At 44.8% G+C, this 21,775-nt stretch overlaps 1 protein-coding gene across 1 annotated transcript in view; it reads right to left on the reverse strand.

Moving 5' to 3' along the window:
* Positions 1 to 3,539: 3,539 nt before the first annotated feature.
* LOC311124790 (SH3 domain-containing YSC84-like protein 1) overlaps positions 3,540 to 21,775 on the reverse strand; it is a gene marked incomplete at its 3' end in the record, with an annotated part of 41,314 nt that continues 23,078 nt past the window's right edge. Inside the window, exons 2-9 of the mRNA XM_084198888.1 lie at positions 21,595 to 21,705; positions 21,135 to 21,248; positions 20,998 to 21,062; positions 16,169 to 16,281; positions 14,676 to 14,804; positions 14,337 to 14,481; positions 8,731 to 8,809; positions 3,540 to 3,593 (exon numbers count right to left, since the gene is read on the reverse strand). Coding sequence (XP_084055014.1) covers positions 3,540 to 3,593; positions 8,731 to 8,809; positions 14,337 to 14,481; positions 14,676 to 14,804; positions 16,169 to 16,281; positions 20,998 to 21,062; positions 21,135 to 21,248; positions 21,595 to 21,705 — 810 coding nt within the window. The remainder of the gene's footprint in view (positions 3,594 to 8,730; positions 8,810 to 14,336; positions 14,482 to 14,675; positions 14,805 to 16,168; positions 16,282 to 20,997; positions 21,063 to 21,134; positions 21,249 to 21,594; positions 21,706 to 21,775) is intronic.

Genomic DNA, 21,775 nt, shown 5'->3' on the forward strand with positions numbered 1-21,775 from the left:
TGGGGGGAAAAAAGTATTTAGTCAGCCACCAATTGTGCAAGTTCTCCAACTTAAAAAGATGAGAGAGGCCTGTAATTTTCATCATAGGTACACGTCAACTATGACAGGCAAAATGAGCATTTTTTTTCCAGAAAATCACATTGTAGGATCTTTAATGAATTTATTAGCAAATTATGGTGGAAAATAAGTATTTGGTCAATAACAAAAGTTTCTCAATACTTTGTTATATACCCTTTGTTGGCAATGACACAGGTCAAACGTTTTCTGTAAGTCTTCACAAGGTTTTCACACACTGTTGCTGGTATTTTGGCCCATTGCTCCATGCAGATCTCCTCTAGAGCAGTGATGTTTTGGGGCTGTCGCTGGGCAACACGGACTTTCAACTCCCTCCAAAGATTTTCTATGGGGTTGAGATCTGGAGACTGGCTAGGCCACTCCAGGACCTTGAAATGCTTCTTACGAAGCCACTCCTTCGTTGCCCGGGCGGTGTGTTTGGGATCATTGTCATGCTGAAAGACCCAGCCACGTTTCATCTTCAATGCCCTTGCTGATGGAAGGAGGTTTTCACTCAAAATCTCACGATACATGGCCCCATTCATTCTTTCCTTTACACGGATCAGTCGTCCTGGTCCCTTTGCAGAAAAACAGCCCCAAAGCATGATGTTTCCACCCCCATGCTTCACAGTAGGTATGGTGTTCTTTGGATGCAACTCAGCATTCTTTGTCCTCCAAACACGACGAGTTGAGTTTTTACCAAAAGGTTCTATTTTGGTTTCATCTGACCATATGACATTCTCCCAATCCTCTTCTGGATCATCCAAATGCACTCTAGCAAACTTCAGACGGGCCTGGACATGTACTGGCTTAAGCAGGGGGACACGTCTGGCACTGCAGGATTTGAGTCCCTGGTGGCGTAGTGTGTTACTGATGGTAGGCTTTGTTACTTTGGACCCAGCTCTCTGCAGGTCATTCACTAGGTCCCCCCGTGTGGTTCTGGGATTTTTGCTCACCGTTCTTGTGATCATTTTGACCCCACAGGGTGAGATCTTGCGTGGAGCCTGAGATCGAGGGAGATTATCAGTGGTCTTCCATTTCCTAATAATTGCTCCCACAGTTGATTTCTTCAAACCAAGTTGCTTACCTATTGCAGATTCAGTCTTCCCAGCCTGGTGCAGGTCTACAATTTTGTTTCTGGTGTCCTTTGACAGCTCCTTTGACAGCTCTTTTTTCCCCCCACTGTAGGTCACTTTTTTTCACAACTGTATACAGGCTTACCCTGGCATGATGTTTTGAAAACCGTATAAGAAAAGTATTGTATTGTAATTTATATATATCAATGTAATTGTCTGCATCATTTCCAATCCCCCATATATTACATACATATACATACAGTTGAAGTCAGAAGTTTACATACACTTAGGTTGAAGTCATTAAAAGTCGTTTTTCAACCACTCCACAGATTTCTTGTTAAAAAAAACTATAGTTTTGGCAAGTCGGTTAGGACATCTACTTTGTGCATGACACGTAATTTCTCCAACAATTGTTTACAGACAGATTATTTCACTTATAATTCACTGTATCACAATTCCAGTGGGTCAGAAGTTTACATACACTAAGTTGACTGTGCCTTTAAACAGCTTGGAAAATTCCAGATGATGATGTCATGGCTTTAGAAGTTTCTGATAGGCTAATTGACATCATTTGAGTCAATTGGAGGTGTACCTGTGGATGTATTTTAAAGCCTACCTACAAACTCAGTGCCTCTTTGCTTGACATCATGAGAAAATCAAAAGAAATCAGCCAAGACCTCAGAAAAACAATTGTAGACCTCCAAAAGTCTGGTTCATCCTTGGGAGAAATTTCCAAATGCCTGAAGGTACCACGTTCATCTGTACAAACAATAGTACGCAAGTAAAAAACACCATGGGACCACGCAGCCATCATACCGCTCAGGAAGGAGACGCATTCTGTCTTTTAGAGATGAACGTACTTTGGTGCGAAAAGTGCAAATCAATCCCAGAACAACAGCAAAGGACCTTGTGAAGATGCTGGAGGAAACAGGTACAAAAGTACCTATATCCACAGTAAAACGAGTCCTATATCGACATAACCTGAAAGGCCGCTCAGCAAGGAAGAAGCCACTGCTCCAAAACCGCCATAAAAAAGCCAGACTACGGTTTGCAACTGCACATGGGGACAAAGATCGTACTTTTTGGAGAAATGTCATCTGGTCTGATGAAACAAAAGCAGAACTGTTTGGCCATAATGACCATCGTTATGTTTGGAGGAAAAAGGGGGAACTTGCAAGCTGAAGAACCAACCGTGAAGCACGGGGGTGGCAGCATTATGCTGTGGGGGTGCTTTGCTGCAGGAGGGACTGGTGCACTTTACAAAATAGATGGCATCATGAGGAAGGAAAATAATGTGGATATATTGAAGCAACATCTCAAGACCTCAGTCAGGATGTTAAAGCTTGGTCGCAAATGGGTCTTCCAAATGGACAATGACCCAAAGCATACTTCCAAAGTTGTGGCAAAATGGCTTAAGGACATCAAAGTCAAGGTATTGGAGAGTGCCATCACAAAGCCCTGACCTCAATCCTATAGAAAATGTGTGGGCAGAACTGAAAAAGGGTGTGCGAGCAAGGAGGGCTACAAACCTGACTCAGTTACACCAGCTCTGTCAGGAGGAATGGGCCAAAATTCACCCAACTTATTATGGGAAGCTTGTGGAAGGCTACCCGACACGTTTGACCCAAGTTAAACAATCTAAAGGCAATGCTACCAAATACTAATTGAGTGTACGTAAACGTCTGACCCACTGGGAATGTGATGAAAGAAATAAAAGCTGAAATAAAGCATTCTCTCTACTATTATTCTGACATTTCACATTCTTAAAATAAAGTGGTGATCCTAACTGACCTAAGACAGGGAATTTTTACTAGGATTAAATGACAGGAATTGTGAAAAACTGAGTTTAAATGTATTTGGCTAAGGTGTATGTAAACTTCCAACTTCAACTGTACACCACTACAACCACAGATTTCTCCATCCTAAGTAACCTGATTCAATCTGCACAGAACCACGTTAGTCTTACATTCGCATGGTGGATTTGTTTTTGCGCTAGATCAGGGTTGGAGTGATAACCTACAGGACGGTAAATAGCTCTCCAAGATCAGGGTTGGAGTGAAAACCTCCAGGACGGTAAATAGCTCTCCAGGATCAGGGTTGGAGTGAAAACCTACAGGACGGTAAATAGCTCTCCAGGAACAGGGTTGGAGTGAAAACCTACAGGACGGTAAATAGCTCTCCAGGATCAGGGTTGGAGTGAAAACCTACAGGACGGTAAATAGCTCTCCAGGAACAGGGTTGGAGTGAAAACCTACAGGACGGTAAATAGCTCTCCAGGAACAGGTTTGGAGAGTCCTGGTTTAACCCTGATTTCAGCAAGTAAGAAGAGAAGAGGAGCACTGACTTGTGTTCCAATAGACAGAGGGTGGTGAAGTTGGTGATGAAGGGTTTGGGGAAGGGGTCACTCACCTGTGCTGTCAGATTTGAAGGCAGAGATGCTTGGATAAAGGGAGGGCTTCACTGCTAAAACACACACAGAGACATCAGTCAAAGACAGAGGAATTTCCTTCTGAACAATAAAGTATTGTAGCCAACCCACACAAACACTAGCTACACAGCACGCATGTTACTGGTAGAAAACAGCACAACTACTGTTTGTGTGATATATACAGTGGGGAGAACAAGTATTTGATACACTGCCGATTTTGCTGGTTTTCCTACTTACAAAGCATGTAGAGGTCTATAATTGGTATCATAGGTACACTTCAACTGTGAGAGACAGAATCTAAAACAAAAATCCAGAAAATCACATTGTATGATTTTTAAGTAATTAATTTGCATTTTATTGCATGACATAAGTATTTGATACATCAGAAAAGCAGAACTTAATATTTGGTACAGAAACCTTTGTTTGCAATTACAGAGATCATACGTTTCCTGTAGGTCTTAACCAGGTTTGCACACACTGCAGCAGGGATTTTGGCCCACTCCTCCATACAGACCTTCTCCAGATCTTTCAGGTTTCGGAGCTATCGCTGGGCAATACAGACTTTCAGCTCCCTCCAAAGATTTTCTATTGGGTTCAGGTCTGGAGACTGGCTAGACCACTCCAGGACCTTGAGATGCTTCTTACGGAGCCACTCCTTAGTTTCCCTGGCTGTGTATTTCGGGTCGTTGTCTTGCTGGAAGACCCAGCCACGACCCATCTTCAATGCTCTTACTGAGGGAAGGAGGTTGTTGGCCAAGATCTCGCGATACATGGCCCCATCCATCCTCCCCTCAATACGGTGCAGTCGTCCTGTCCCCTTTGCAGAAAAGCATCCCCAAAGAATGATGTTTCCACCACCATGCTTCACGGTTGGGATGGTGTTCTTGGGGTTGTACTCATCCTTCTTCTTCCTCCAAACACGGCGAGTGGAGTTTAGACCAAAAAGCTATATTTTTGTCTCATCAGACCACATGACCTTCTCCCATTCCTCCTCTGGATCATCCAGATGGTCATTAGCAAACTTCAGACGGGCCTGGACATGCGCTGGCTTGAGCAGGGGGACCTTGCGTGCGCTGCAGGATTTTAATCCATGACGGCGTATTGTGTTACTAATGGTTTTCTTTGAGACTGTGGTCCCAGCTCTCTTCAGGTCATTGACCAGGTCCTGCCGTGTAGTTCTGGGCTGATCCCTCACCTTCGTCATGATTATTGATGCCCCACGAGGTGAGATCTTGCATGGAGCCCCAGACCGAGGGTGATTGACCATCATCTTGAACTTCTTCCATTTTCTAATAATTGCGCCAACAGTTGTTGCCTTCTCACCAAGCTGCTTGCCTATTGTCCAGTAGCCCATCCCAGCCTTGTGCAGGTCTACAATTTTATCCCTGATGTCATTACACAGCTCTCTCTTGGCCATTGTGGAGAGGTTGGAGTCTGTTTGATTGAGTGTGTGGACAGGTATCGAGTTCAAACAGGTGCAGTTAATACAGGTAATGAGTGGAGAACAGGAGGGCTTCTTAAAGAAAAACTAACAGGTCTGTGAGAGACGGAATTCTTACTGGTTGGTAGGTGATCAAATACTTATGTCATGCAATAAAATGCAAATTATTTCCTTAAAAATCATACAATGTGATTTTCTGGATTTTTGTTTTAGATTCCGTCTCTCACAGTTGAAGTGTACCTATGATAAAAATTACAGACCTCTACATGCTTTGTAAGTAGGAAAACCTGCAAAATCAGCAGTGTATCAAATACTTGTTCTCCCCACTGTGTGTGTGTGTGTGTATATATACAGTGGGGAAAAAAAGTATTTAGTCAGCCACCAATTGTGCAAGTTCTCCAACTTAAAAAGATGAGAGAGGCCTGTAATTTTCATCATAGGTACACGTCAACTATGACAGACAAAATGAGAAAAAAAAATCCAGAAAATCACATTGTAGGATTTTTTATGAATTTATTTGCAAATTATGGTGGAAAATAAGTATTTGGTCAATAACAAAAGTTTCTCAATACTTTGTTATATACCCTTTGTTGGCAATGACACAGGTCAAACGTTTTCTGTAAGTCTTCACAAGGTTTTCACACACTGTTGCTGGCCCAATTTTGGCCCATTCCTCCATGCAGATCTCCTCTAGAGCAGTGATGTTTTGGGGCTGTCGCTGGGCAACACGGACTTTCAACTCCCTCCAAAGATTTTCTATGGGGTTGAGATCTGGAGACTGGCTAGGCCACTCCAGGACCTTGAAATGCTTCTTACGAAGCCACTCCTTCGTTGCCCGGGCGGTGTGTTTGTCATGCTGAAAGACCCAGCCACGTTTCATCTTCAATGCCCTTGCTGATGGAAGGAGGTTTTCACTTAAAAATTCACGATACATGGCCCCATTCATTCTTTCCTTTACATGGATCAGTCGTCCTGGTCCCTTTGCAGAAAAACAGCCCCAAAGCATGATGTTTCCACCCCCATGCTTCACAGTAAGTATGGTGTTCTTTGGATGCAACTCAGCATTCTTTGTCCTCCAAACACGACGAGTTGAGTTTTTACCAAAAAGTTATATTTTGGTTTCATCTGACCATATGACATTCTCCCAATCCTCTTCTGGATCATCCAAATGCACTCTAGCACACTTCAGACAGGCCTGGACATGTACTGGCTTAAGCAGGGGGACACGTCTGGCACAGCAGGATTTGAGTCCCTGGCGGCGTAGTGTGTTACTGATGGTAGGCTTTGTTACTTTGGTCCCAGCTCTCTGCAGGTCATTCTCTAGGTCCCCCCGTGTGGTTCTGGGATTTTTGCTCACCGTTCTTGTGATCATTTTGACCCCACAGGGTGAGATCTTGCGTGGAGCCTGAGATCGAGGGAGATTATCAGTGGTCTTGTATGTCTTCCATTTCCTAATAATTGCTCCCACAGTTGATTTCTTCAAACCAAGCTGCTTACCTATTGCAGATTCAGTCTTCCCAGCCTGTTGCAGGTCTACAATTGTGTTTCTGGTGTCCTTTGACAGCTCTTTGGTCTTGGCCATAGTGGAGTTTGGAGTGTGACTGTTTGAGGTTGTGGACAGGTGTCTTTTATACTGATAACAAGTTCAAACAGGTGCCATTAATACAGGTAACGAGTGGAGGACAGAGGAGCCTCTTAAAGAAGAAGTTACAGGTCTGTGAGAGCCAGAAATCTTGCTTGTTTGTAGGTGACCAAATACTTATTTTCCACCATAATTTGCAAATAAATTCATAAAAAATCCTACAATGTGATTTTCTGGATTTTGTTTTCTAAATTTGGCTGTCATAGTTGACGTGTACCTATGATGACAATTACAGGCCTCTCTCATCTTTTTAAGTGGGAGAACTTGCACAATTGGTGGCTGACTAAATACTTTTTTTCCCCACTGTATATATATATATATATATATACATACATACATACATACACACACATATATACACACACACACACACACACACACATACAGTGAGGGAAAAAAGTATTTGATCCCCTGCTGATTTTGTACATTTGCCCACTGACAAAGGCATGATCAGTCTATAATTTTAATGGTAGGTTTATTTGAACAGTGAGAGACAGAATAACAACAACAAAATCCAGAAAAACGCATTTCAAAAATGTTAAAAATTGATTTGCATTTTAGTGACCCCTCTGCAAAACATGACTTAGTACTTGGTGGCAAAACCCTTGTTGGCAATCACAGAGGTCAGACGTTTCTTAAATTGGCCACCAGGTTTACACACATCTCAGGAGGGATTTTGTCCCACTCCTTTTTGCAGATCTTCTCCAAGTCATTAAGGTTTTGAGACTGACGTTTGGCAACTCGAACCTTCAGCTCCCTCCACATATTTTCTATGGGATTAAGGTCTGGAGATTGGCTAGGCCACTCCAGGACCTTAATGTACTTCTTCTTGAGCCACTCCTTTGTTGCCTTGGCCGTGTGTTTTGGGTCATTGTAATGCTGGAATACCCATCCACGACCCATTTTCAATGCCCTGGCTGAGGGAAGGAGGTTCTCACCCAAGATTTGACGGTACATGGCGCCGTCCATCGTCCCTTTGATGTGGTGAAGTTGTCCTGTCCCCTTAGAAGAAAATCACCACCAACGCATGTTTCCACCTCCATGTTTGACGGTGGGGATGGTGTTCTTGGGGTCATAGGCAGCATTCCTCCTCCTCCAAACACGGCGAGTTGAGTTGATGCCAAAGAGCTCGATTTTGGTCTCATCTGACCACAACACTTTCACCCAGTTCTTCTCCGAATCATTCAGATGTTCATTGGCAAACTTCAGACGGGCCTGTATATGTTCTTTCTTGAGCAGGGGGACCTTGCGGGCGCTGCAAGATTTCAGTCCTTCACGGTGTAGTGTGTTACCAATCGTTTTCTTGGTGACTATGGTCCCAGCTGCCTTGAGATCATTGACAAGATCCTCCTGTGTAGTTCTGGGCTGATTCCTCACCGTTCTCATGATCATTGCAACTCCACGAGGTGAGATCTTGCATGGAGCCCCAGGCCGAGGGAGATTGACAGGTCTTTTGTGTTTCTTCCATTTGCGAATAATCGCACCAACTGTTGTCACCTTCTCACCAAGCTGCTTGGCGATGGTCTTGTAGCCCATTCCAGCCTTGTGTAGGTTTACAATCTTGTCCCTGACATCTTTGGAGAGCTCTTTGGTCTTGGCCATGGTGGAGAGTTTGGAATCTGATTGATTGATTGCTTCTGTGGACAGGTGTCTTTTATACAGGTAACAAACAGATTAGGAGCACTCCCTTTAAGAGTGTGCTCCTAATCTCAGCTCGTTACCTGTATAAAAGACACCTGGGAGCCAGAAATCTTTTTGATTGAGAGGGGGTCAAATACTTATTTCCCTCATTAAAATGCAAATCAATTTATAACATCTTTGACATGTGTTTTTATGGATTTTTTGTTGTTGTTATTCTGTCTCTCACTGTTCAAATAAACCTACCATTAAAATTATAGACTGATAATTTCTTTGTCAGTGGGCAAACGTACAAAATCAGCAGGGGATCAAATACTTTTTTTCCCCTCACTGTATATGTGTGTGTGTGTGTGTGTTACCCTATGTCCTGTATGTGTGTGTGTGTGTGTGTGTGTGTGTGTGTGTGTGTTACCCTCTGTCCTGTATGTGTGTGTGTGTGTGTGTGTGTTACCCTCTGTCCTGTATGTGCTAGCAGGTCTCTGTGCGGCTGGAGCTCGGGGTCTAGCTGGGGGACCACTGGACTGAACGGCCTGAACGACAACACCCAGAAACAGAGGGATGGAAGAAGAGAGAAGACCACAGAAGAGGAAAAAAACATGAGACTAACCACACACCCCACCAACCACACACCCCACCAACCATCAACCCCCCCACCAACCACACCCCCAACTAACCACCCACCCACCAACCACACACCCCACCAACCACACCCCCCCACTAACCACACCAACAACTAGCTTGGTACACATTAAGACTAGAGGTACTCAGACCAACATGCTGTTGTGGGTTAGAGCTTGGTACACATTAAGGGGTAGACAGTGTCCTGGGGTAAAGAGTAGATATACATCAGGGGTAGAGATTAGACAGGGAGGGATATTATTACATTTGGGACATATGGGTTTGATGGTCTGCTGTATAAAAACAGCAGTATTCTGTAATATACAATAATGCAGTGTACCTTAGTTCTCCTGAAAGTCCATCCAGTAGCGTATCCATCAGTACATTTAAGCAATAAGGCCTGAGAGGGTGTGGTATATGGCCAATATACCACGGCTAAGGGCTGTTCTTATGCACAACGCAACGCCGAGTGCCTGTACACAGCCCTTAGCCGTGGTATATTGGCCATATACCACAAACCCCCCGAGGTGCCTTACTGCTATTATAAACTGGTTACCAACGTAGTTAGAGCAGTAAAAATGAAATGTTGTGTCATACCCATGGTACACGGTCTGATATACCACTGCTGTCAGCCAAATCAGCATTCAGGGCTCCAACCACCCAGTTTATAATCATCGATATAAAGTACCGTTGTAATACCCTTTCTAGCCTTTTTCTTACTGATGATGGCTGCTTTAGTGAGGAAATGTTTACTGACTGACTGGGAGATGTGGTTGCCACCTAGCTATGTCAAGATGAATGCAACTGAAATAAGTAAGTAGCTCAAATGTAAAATGTGATGTAAATGCAGTATACAGTAATAAAACAGTGGTACTCAGTACCATATATTAAACACTATATATACACACACACACACACAAAAGTATGTGGACACCCCTTCAAAATTAGTGGATTTGGCTATTTCAGCCACACTCGTTGCTGACAGGTGTATAACATCGAGCACACAGCCATGCAATCTCCATAGACAAACATTGGCAGTAGAATGGCCCGTACTGAAGAGCTCAGTGACTTTCAACGTGGCACCGTCAGTTTGTCAAATTTCTGCCCTGCTTGATCTGCCCCGCTCAACTGTAAGTGCTGCTATTGTGAAGTGGAAACGTCTAGGAACAACAACGGCTCAGCCGCGAAGTGGTAGGCCACACAAGCTCACAGAACAGGACCTCCGAGTGCTGAAGCGCGTAAAAATCGTCTGTCGTCAGTTGCAACACTCACTATCGAGTTCAAAACTGCCTCTGGAAGCAACGTCAGCACAAGATCTGTTCGTCGGGAGTTTCATGAAATGGTTTCCATGGCCGAGCAGCTGCACACAAGCCTAAGACCACCATGCGCAATGCCAAGCATTGGCAAGAATGGTGTAAAGCTCGCCGTCATTGGACTCTGGAGCAGTGGAAATGCGTTCTCTGGAGTGATGAATCACACTTCACCATCTGGCAGTCCGACAGACGAATCTGGGTTTGGCAGACGCCAGGTGAACGCTACCTGCCCCAATGCATAGTGCCAACTGTAAAGTTTGGTGGAGGAGGAATAATGGTCTGGGGCTGTTTTTCACGGTTCGGGCTAGGCCCCTTAGTTCCAGTGAAGGGAAATATTAACGCTACAGCATACAATGACATTCTAGATTATTCTGTGCTTCCAACTTTGTGGCAACAGTTTGGGGAAGGCCCTTTCCGTTTTCAGCATGACAATGCCCCCGTGCTCAAAGCGAGGTCCATACAGAAATGATTTGTAGAGATCGGTGTGGAAGAACTTGACTGGCCATAGCAGAGCCCTGACCTCAACCACCTTTGGGATGAATTGGAACGCCGACTGCGAGCCAGGCCTAATCGCCCAACATCAATGCCCGACCTCACTAACACTTGTGGTTGAAGCAAGTCCCCGTAGCAATGTTCCAACATCTAGTGGAAAGTCTTCCCAGAATTGTGGAGGCTGTTATAGCAGCAAAGGGGGACCAACTCCATATTAAGCAGGTGTCCACATACTTTTGGTCATGTAGTGTATTATAATAATACAGTACCGTCTGTGCTAGGTGCTTGGCTGTCCATTCAATAGCGTGTTATAATATACAGTGCCTTGCAAAAGTATTCATCCCCCTTGGCATTTTTCCTATTTTGTTGCATTACAACCTGTAATTTAAATGGATTTTTATTTGGATTTCATGTAATGGACATACACAAAATAGTCCAAACTGGTGAAGTGAAATGAAAAAAATAAATTTTTTCAAAAAATTCTAAGAAATAAATAACAGAAAAGTGGTGCATGCATATGTATTCACCCCCTTTGCTATGAAGCCCCTAAATAAGATCTGGTGCAACCAATTACCTTCAGAAGTCACATAATTAGTTAAACAAAGTCCACCTGTGTGCAATCTAAGTGTCACATGATCTCAGTATATATACACACACCTGTTCTGAAAGGCCCCAGAGTCTGCAACACCACTAAGCAAGGGGCACCATGAAGACCAAGGAGCACTCCAAAACAGGTCAGGGACAAAGTTGTGGAGAAGTACAGATCAGGGTTGGGTTATAAATAAAAATATCTGAAACTTTGAACATCCCACGGAGCACCATTAAATCCATTATTTTAAAATTGGAACGAATATGGCACCTCAACAAACCTGCCAAACACTCCACAGAGCTGGGCTTTACGGAAGAGTGGCCAGAAAAAAGCCATTGCTTAAAGAAATAAATAAGCAAACACGTTTGGTGTTCACCAAAAGGCATGTGGGAGACTCCCCAAACATATGGAAGAATGTACTCTGGTCAGATGAGACTAAAATTGAGCTTTTTGGCCATCAAGGAAAACGCTACGTCTGGCGCAAACTCAACACCTCTCATCACCCCGAGAACACCATCCCCACAGTGAAGCATGGTGGTGGCAGCATCATGCTGTGGGGATGTTTTTCATCGGTAGGGACTGGGAAACTGGTCAGAATTGAAGGAATGATGGATTGCGCTAAATACAGGGAAATTCTTGAGGGAAACCTGTTTCAGTCTTCCAGAGATTTGAGACTGGGACGGAGGTTCACCTTCCAGCAGGACAATGACCATAAGCATACTGCTAAAGCAACACTCGAGTGGTTTAAGGGGAAACATTTAAATGTCTTGGAATGGCCTAGTCAAAGCCCAGACCTCAATCCAATTGAGAATCTGTGGTACGACTTAAAGATTGCTGTACACCAGCAGAACCCATCCAATTTGAAGGAGCAGTTTTGCCTTGAAGAATGGGCAAGAATCCCAGTGGCTAGATGTGCCAAGCTCATAGAGACATACCCCAAGAGACTTGCAGCTGTAATTGCTGCAAAAGGTGGCTCTACGAAGTATTGACTTTGGGGGGGGGGTGAATAGTTATGCACGCTCAAGTTCTCTGTTTTTGTGTCTTATTTCTTGTTTGTTTCACAATAAAAAATATTTTGCATCTTCAAAGTGGTAGGTGTGTTGTGTAAATCAAATGATACAATTTTAATTCCAGGTTGTAAGGCAACAAAATAGGAAAAATGCCAAGGGGGGTGAATACTTTCGCAAGCCACTGAACAAAACTACACTGCTCAAAAACACTAAAATAACACATCCTAGATCTGAATGAATGAAATAATCTTATTAAATACTTTTTTCTTTACATAGTTGAATGTGCTGACAACAAAAATCACACAAAAATTATCAATGGAAATCAAATTTATCAACCCATGGAGGTCTGGATTTGTAGTCACCCTCAAAATTAAAGTGGAAAACCACACTACAGGCTGATCCAACTTTGATGTAATGTCCTTAAAACAAGTCAAAATGAGGCTCAGTAGTGTGTGTGGCCTCCACGTGCCTGTATGACCTCCCTACAATGCCTGGGCATGCTCCTGTTGAGGTGGCGGATGGTCTCCTGAGGGATCTCCTCCCAGACCTGGACTAAAGCATCCGCCAACTCCTGGACGGTCTGTGGTGCAACGTGGCGTTGGTGGATGGAGCGAGACATGATGTCCAAGATGTGCTCAATTGGATTCAGGTCTGGGGAACGGGCGGGCCAGTCCATAGAATCAATGCCTTCCTCTTGCAGGAACTGCTGACACACTCCAGCCACATGAGGTCTAGCATTGTCTTGCATTAGGAGGAACCCAGGGCCAACCGCACCAGCATATGGTCTCACAAGGGGTCTGTGGATCTCATCTCGGCACCTAATGGCAGTCAGGCTACCTCTGGCGAGCACATGGAGGGCTGTGCGGCCCCCCAAAGAAAAGCCACCCCACACCATAACTGACCCCCCGCCAAACCGGTCATGCTGGAGGATGTTGCAGGCAGCAGAACGTTCTCCACGGCGTCTCCAGACTCTGTCACGTCTGTCATGTGCTCAGTGTGAACCTGCTTTCATCTGTGAAGAGCACAGGGCGCCAGTGGCGGATTTGCCAATCTTTGTGTTCTCTGGCACGGTGTTGGGCTGTAAGCACAACCCCCACCTGTGGACGTCAGGCCCTCATACCACCCTCATGGAGTCTGTTTCTGACCGTTTGAGCAGACACATGCACATTTGTGGCCTGCTGGAGGTCATTTTGCAGGGCTCTGGCAGTGCTCCTCCTGCTCCTCCTTGCACAAAGGCGGAGGTAGCAGTCCTGCTGCTGGGTTGTTGCCCTCCTACGACCTCCTCCACGTCTCCTGATGTACTGGCCTGTCTCCTGGTAGCGCCTCCATGCTCTGGACACTACGCTGACAGACACAGCAAACCTTCTTGTCACAGCTCGCATTGATGTGCCATCCTGGATGAGCTGCACTACCTGAGCCACTTGTGTGGGTTGTAGACTCCGTCTCATGCTACCACTAGAGTGAAAGCACCGCCAGCATTCAAAAGTGACCAAAACACCAGCCAGGAAGCATAGGAACTGAGAAGTGGTCTGTGGTCACCACCTGCAAAACCAGTCCTTTATTGGGGGTGTCTGGCTAATTACCTATAATTTCCACCTGTTGTCTATTCCATTTGCACAACAGCATGTGAAATGTATTGTCAATCAGTGTTGCTTCCTAAGTGGACAGTTTGATTTCACAGAAGTGTGATTGACTTGGAGTTACATTGTGTTGTTTAAGTGTTCCCTTTATTTATTTGAGCAGTGTATTTCTGGTACATGCCATGTGGGGAACGAGTTAATAATAATAATAATATAGTACCTTCTGTGCTAGGTGCTTGGCTGTCCACTCAGTAGTGTATATAGTACCTTCTGTGCTAGGTGCTTGGCTGTCCACTCAGTAGTGTATATAGTACCTTCTGTGCTAGGTGCTTGGCTGTCCACTCAGTAGTGTATATAGTACCTTCTGTGCTAGGTGCTTGGCTGTCCACTCAGTAGTGTATATAGTACCTTCTGTGCTAGGTGCTTGGCTGTCCACTCAGTAGTGTATATAGTACCTTCTGTGCTAGGTGCTTGGCTGTCCACTCAGTAGTGTATTTATCTGTGTAGGTCTCTAGGACACAGTATAGGTCATCAGCTTCTGGGGGAGGCTCTACATCTCCGTTCAATATGGCCGACGCACGGATGTCCTGGGAGTAGAACCTAACACACACACACATTAATACAACACACACACTAATACAACACACACACACACATTATTACCACACACACATTAATACACACACACACACACACACATTAATACAACACACACACACACATTAATACAACACACACACACACACATTAATACAACACACATTATTACCACACACACACGGTGTGTAACGTACTTGCGGTTGGTGTCTTTGCGTTCTATGAGGCAGGATCCCTCCAGAGAGACTCCAGCGAACAGCCCTCTGGACTTACAGTAGGTAAAGACTGCTGCCGTACTACGCAACGCTACGTCAGCCTCCACGTTCCTACACACACACACACACACATGGACACACACACACACACACGGACACACACACACACAGAGAGATAGAGGAAGATAGAAGTTAGTGTTTGGAGTATGATACTGCTCAGAATCCCACTTCTTAGCGATGAGTACTGAAGGAGACCACTAGACCTCCACTGACATCAGAAACCATCAAATATACTGGCCACGTCTCTGTCCGTGTGTGTGTGTGTGTGTGTGTGTGTGTGTGTGTGTGTGTGTGTGTGTGTGTGTGTGTGTGTAGGGAGGTCCCATGTTGTAAATGTCACCTGAACAAAAAAAAAAAAGACACTCCCATCTCAGACATTAACCTCTTTATTGTTTTATTGTTGCTGTATTTAACAGACACCCACAGACGCATGCACACCCCTCCCTCCCTCATCTCCACCTGGCCTTGTTTGATGCTAATTGTATTTTACTTATTTTAATTACCCAACCTGGCATGTCATTCTAAATAAAGACTGAGGGAGCCTGCTCCAGGCATCATTCCACCTCCACTCATAAACCATAATTAACCTGCGCCAACACGAGCAACCCCTCCAACACGCACGCACACAACTATCACGCACGCAACACGCACACACACACAACTATCACGCACGCAACACACACACACACAACTATCACGCACGCAACACACACACACACACAACCGTCACGCACGCAACACACACACACACACACCTGCCTCCACCCTATAAAATCACTTTGACACCAATGACACACACACACACACACACACACACACACACACGTCATCCATGATGACACATCACAAAACCATTTCCCCTCCAAAACCCCAGCTCAGACATTCAAGTGTCCACATCAAAGCGTCCAGTTTAAAATAAGTGTGAAAACTAGGTGTAGAACTGGTGTGACTTCAACACTGCTAGTACTCTTAACCCACAGCCTCAACCTTGGGTACCCCTAACCCACAGCCTCAACCTTGGGTACCCCTAACCCACAGCCTCAACCTTGGGTACCCCTAACCCACAGCCTCAACCTTGGGTACCCCTAACCCACAGCCTCAACCTTGGGTACCCCTAACCCACAGCCTCAACCTTGGGTACCCCTAACCCACAGCCTCAACCTTGGGTACCCCTAACCCACAGCCTCAACCTTGGGTACCCCTAACCCACAGCCTCAACCTTGGGTACCCCTAACCCACAGCCTCAACCTTGGGTACCCCTAACCCACAGCCTCAACCTTGGGTACCCCTAACCCACAGCCTCGGGGCTGGAACACATCAAAAAAGGTTGAGCCATGGTCGGACACTGACTGGTTTTGGCCAACCATGGACCAAGATTATGATGAGTGTGTGTGTGTGTGTGTGAGAGCACTCACCTTCCCATCGGTCCTACTGCCACAGTACAGTTGCCGCCCAGAGTGAGGTTCCCTCCTTTAGAGAAAGAATCCACTGCCCTGCGCTGCATCAGAATCACCACCAGGTCTGAAACCTATACACACACAGACACAGACACAGACACATACACACACACACACACACAACTGATTAGTTGAATCGTGTTTGTTAGTGCTGGGTTGGAACAGCATCACACAGAGATCAACTATCTATTCTATAACTATTGTAGTGTTTAGGCAAAGATAGAAAGAAAGAAAGGATGGATGGGGAGCGTTGCTGCACAGCGATTTTCAGGTCTCTCTAGAGATGTTAGATCGGGTTAAAGTCCGGGCTCTGGCTCAGTCACTCAAGGACATTCAGAGACTTGTCCCGTAGCCACTCCAGTGTTGTCTTGGCTATGTGCTTAGGGTCGTTGTCCTGTTGGAAGGTGATCCTTTTCCCCAATCTGAGGTCCTGAGCGCTCTGGACCAGGTTTTCATCAAGGATCTCTCTGTACTTTGCTCTGTTCATTTTTCCCTTGATCCTGACTAGTCTCCCAGTCCCTGCCGCTGACAAACATCCCCACAGCATGATGCTGCCACCACCATGCTTCACCGTAGGGATGGTGCCATGTTTCTACCAGACGTGACGCTTGGCATTCAGGCCAAAGAGTTCAATCTTGGTTTCATCAGACCAGAGAATCTTGTTTCTCATGGTCTGAGATTCTTTAGGTGCCTTTTGGCAAACTCCAAGCGGGCTGTCATGTGCCTTTTACTGAGGAGTGGCTTCCGTCTGGCCACTCTACCATAAAGGCCTGATTGGTGGATTGCTGCAGAGATGGTTGTTCTTCTGGAAGGTTCTCCCATCTCCACAGAGGACCTCTGGAGCTCTGTCAGAGTGACCATCGGGTTCTTGGTCACCTCCCTGACCAAGGCCCTTCTCCCATGATTGCGCAGTTTGGCCGGGCGGCCTGCTCTAGGAAGAGTCTTGGTGGTTCCAAACGTCTTCCATTTAAGAATGATGGAGGCCACTCTGTTCTTGGGGACCTTCAATGATGCCGAATTTTCTTTGTACCCTTCCCCAGATCTGTGCCTCGACACAATCCTGTCTCGGAGCTCTACGGACAATACCTTCGACCCCATGGCTTGGTTTTTGCTCTGACATGCACTGTCAACTGTGGGACCTTTTATAGACCTTTTATGTGTGCCTTTCCAAATCATGTCCAATCAATTGAATTTACCACAGGTGGACTCCAATCAAGTTGTAGAAACAGCAAGGATGATCAATGGAAACAGGATGCACCTGGGCTCAATTTAGAGTCTCATAGCAAAGGGTCTGAATACTTATTGAAATAAGGTATTTCAGGTTTTTATTTGTAATACATTTGCAAAAATTTCAACAAACCTGTTTTTGCTTTGTCATTATGTAGTATTGTGTGTTGATTGACAAGGAAAATGTTTTATTGAATCATTATAGAATAAAGCAGTAACGTAACCAAATGTGGAAAAAGTCAAGGGGTCGGAATACTTTCCGAAGGCACTGTACATGTATGTAAATGGCATGTTATAGAAGGGTCCACATACCTTTGTGATTTCACTTGCTTTTGAGAAACTTACCCCAAACAGCAAAAATCACTTCCTCATCCTCCTTGTGTAGTAATGGGGGCCCTGAAAAAAACATGAACAAAAACTCTAAAAACACCCTTTTAGAGACCACAAAGCTCTCAGTAATAGTGATGCAGGTCTATAGATGATGTTGATCACATGAAACTGTCATTCCTAACTTTAATCCGCAACGCTATATTCCTTTTGTGTGACATGGAACGTTTCCCCCTATCCAGCTGTTCCGTTCACCACGTAGCCTCCTGCTGCTACAGGTAACTGGCAAAATAAAGGAAACACCAACATAAAAAAAAAGAAGAGTCTTAATAGGGTATTGGGCCACCACGAGCCCCCCCAGAACAGCTTCAATGCGCCGTGGCATAGATTCTACAAGAGTCTGGAACATCCTGTGTGAAAGCACCTTCTTTCAATATACTTTGTATCCCTCATTCACCTGAAGTGTTTCCTTTATTCTGACAGTTACATGTACAATGGGATGGTGAGGTATCGCTTGAGTCGCAAACAAAAATGGAATCTAACGTTGCGGATAAAGTTCACAATGACACAATTTCATGTGTACAACATCTATAAAAAAAAAATACCTGCATCACTATATGGAGAGCTTTGTGGTCTCTAAAAGGACGTATTTGGGTGCTTTTGTTCATGTTTGTTCAGGGCCCCCATTACTACACAATGAGGATGAGGAAGTGATTTTGCTGTTTGGGGTAAGTTTCTCAACAACAAGAGAAAATCACAAAAAGGAGTATGGCCCCTCCTATAGCATGTCATTTACATCAAAAATAGAGATTTGGTTGTGAAAAGAAAAAACTTTTCCTTTAAGACATGTTACCACCTCTGTTCCCATTAATAACCTTCAGACAGCCGAGGAGAGAGAGAACAATACTGCTTTGATTCACCTGTGTGTGTGTGTGTGTGTGTGTGTGTGTGTGTGTGTGTGTGTGTGTGTGTGTGTGTGTGTGTGTGTGTGTGTGTGACCACAGGGAGACTACTGTGCCGTCAGCTACCTGGCAGTAACCAGATTAGGATCAAGATACAAACCACCAAAATAGAAACATGAACACAGTGAGTCACCTAATGGACACCACAGAAAGGCAAGCAGGCCTCTACATCTCTCTACTTCCTACACATATACACTGAGTGTACAAAACATTAGGAACACCTTCCTGATATTGAGTTGCACCCCCCCTTTTGCCCTCAGAACAGTCTCAATTTGTCTGGGCATGGACTCCACGAGGTGTCGAAAGCATTCCATAGGGATGCTGGCCCATGTTGACTCCAATCCTTCCCACAGTTGTGTCAAGTTGGCTGGTTGTCCATTGGGTGGTGGACCATTCATTATACACAGGAAACTGTTAGAGGTGTTCAAAATCCAACAGCGTTGCAGTTCTTGACACAAACCGGTGCGCCTGGCACCTACTACCATACCCCGTTCAAAAGGCACTTAAAATATTTTGTCTTGCCCGTTCACCCTCTGAATGGCACACATACACAATTCAGGTCTCAATTGTCTCAAGGCATAAATATATCTCCTCCTGTTAATCTACATTGATTGAAGTGGATTTAACGTCGACATCGATAAGGGATCATAGACTGACCAGGTAAAAGTTATGTAATGGAAAGAGCAGGGATTGTTAATTTTTTGTCCACTCAGTGTATCGCTCCATTTCCTATACAGAGCATTCGGAAAGTATTCAGACCCCTTGACTTTTTCCACATTTTGTTACGTTACAGCCTTATTCTAAAATGGATTAAATACATTGTTTTCCTCATCAAATCGACACACAATATCCCATAATGACAAAGCAAAAAAAAAGGTTTAGAGAAATTTTTGCAAATGTATTAAAAATAAAAAACAGAAATACCTTATTTACATAAGTATTCAGACCCTTAACTCAGTACTTTTTTTTGAAGTGATTACAGCCTTGAGTTCACAAGGGAATAAGCAGGACATTTGGGAATCTTCCAACTGGGATTGCTGGAAAACCAGGTAATTTTGGGAAAGTGCAACTCTAGTCTGTCTTTATTACTTTGAGGGATTCTATTTAACAGGAGATGACCTCATCATGTGTTAATATGACCCGAGGAGAGTGAAAGAGGAAGAGGAAGCGTGTGTGTGTGTGGATGGATGGGATGCGTTTCCAGTGTTTAAGGGACACAGAGGGACACTCCGGAAGAGAAGATTCACTCAACAGCTCAGCGATCGGCTAGTCTGGCCTTAAAAGCATCCACAGGTGTCAGGACATCACCAGGAAATAACACTCATAAAGAGCTGAACGGGCTGTGAAAATAACTGGAAAGACTTTCACTGAAATTTTTTTACATAAAAAGCAAAGTCAATATTACGTGAGGAGTTTGAGTGTGTGTGTGTGTGTGTAGGGCGTGTGTGTGTGTGTGTGTGTGTGTGTGTAGGGCGTGTGTGTGTGTGTGTGTGTGTGTGTGTGTGTAGGGCGTGTGTGTGTGTGTGTGTGTGTGTGTGTGTGTGTGTGTGTAGGGCGTGTGTGTGTGTGTGTGTGTGTGTGTGTGTGTGTGTGTGTGTGTGTAGGGCGTGTGTGTGTGTGTGTGTGTGTGTGTAGGGCGTGTGTGTGTGTGTGTGTGTAGGGCTCCTGACTGCGACCATTTAGTCGCATTTTGCGACCCTTTGACTTGGCTGTGTGTTGCGATCTGCATTCTACCTGGTCACCTAAATCAAAACATCCTTTTTTGGGAGGCAAATAAAAAACATGAATTTGTCAAACAGTAAAGTGTATTATCCTCATGATTCCTGTAATAATAATAAAAAGGTGTCTACTGGAATGAGGAGGCCTCACCCACCTGGACAAAATAAATTCATATGTGTTTAGGACTATATCTAATATTAGTGCACATAAAGATGAAGGCAAATTCATCTCTATTGAACACCCCCCAAAAAAAACAGAACATTCTGGAGCCCTATTTTGACAGTAAATGAACAAAAATAGGCTAATTGTCAACCCAAACATTTTTACAATCACTGGATTAACTTCTTTATTGAATACCATCTCAGTAGTCTAGTAATTACACCTCTTAATAGAGCACTGTGAATTACTTTATAAGATGATTGCTCCAATTTGTTCTATTGTGTGACACTGCGCACATTTTCTTTCAGCCCATGATGCGACCAAAATCGTGGGCTGGTGCCACCAGGGGAAAATGTTAGGCTGGATCCCTGGTGTGTCCGGTGATCAACCTACCTCAACTCCAATCTCAAAGCCACCGCCCAGACCAGCTATACCAATGGCAGAGGGAGCAGACCAACCTAGTGAGAGAGAGGATGTAGTGAAATGATGTCCTGGCGATGACCATGTACAGTGTGTGGTAGTGAACTTACGTCCATCAGCCAGTCTAGCGATGACAATGCCGCTACCGCCACGAGCTGTGATCATGAAGCCTGCCTTGATCACTGTGATGATGGCCAGGCCCTGACACTTTGCTAATATATTGGCTGGAGGGAGAACACACACACACACAAATTATTAGCAGGTCCTGCTAGCATGCTATGACAATTTCCTGCCAACTCTGGTATGGAGGACTGTCACCTGACAGAACCCTGATGACATCACCATAAAGACATGCGGAGAATGAGAGAGATGGAAAGAAATGAATAGGTATGAGTCAGAGATGATACCTTAGCAAGGGCAGGATGAACACACACACACACGCACGCACGCAGACGCACACACACACACACACACACGCGGACACAGACGCACAGACACGCACAGACACAGACAGACGCACACAGAGAGGGACAAAAGGAACATATACTCCCACTACACATTCACACAAACCTGGGATGAGTTTGTCGGGCCCTGTGCGGTTGGAGATCTCAGTAAACTCTCGGAGGATCTTGGCAGCTTTCTTTGCCTCCGACTTCATGTTGGACGGGATGGGGTTATTCACTGTTAACACACACACACACACACACACACACACACATCAGACCTTATGTTGGACAGTATGGGGTTATTC

This window comes from Coregonus lavaretus (genome assembly GCF_964263955.1).
Source record: "Coregonus lavaretus genome assembly, contig: HAP1_SCAFFOLD_3455, whole genome shotgun sequence".
Classification (NCBI taxonomy): Eukaryota; Metazoa; Chordata; class Actinopteri; order Salmoniformes; family Salmonidae; genus Coregonus; species Coregonus lavaretus.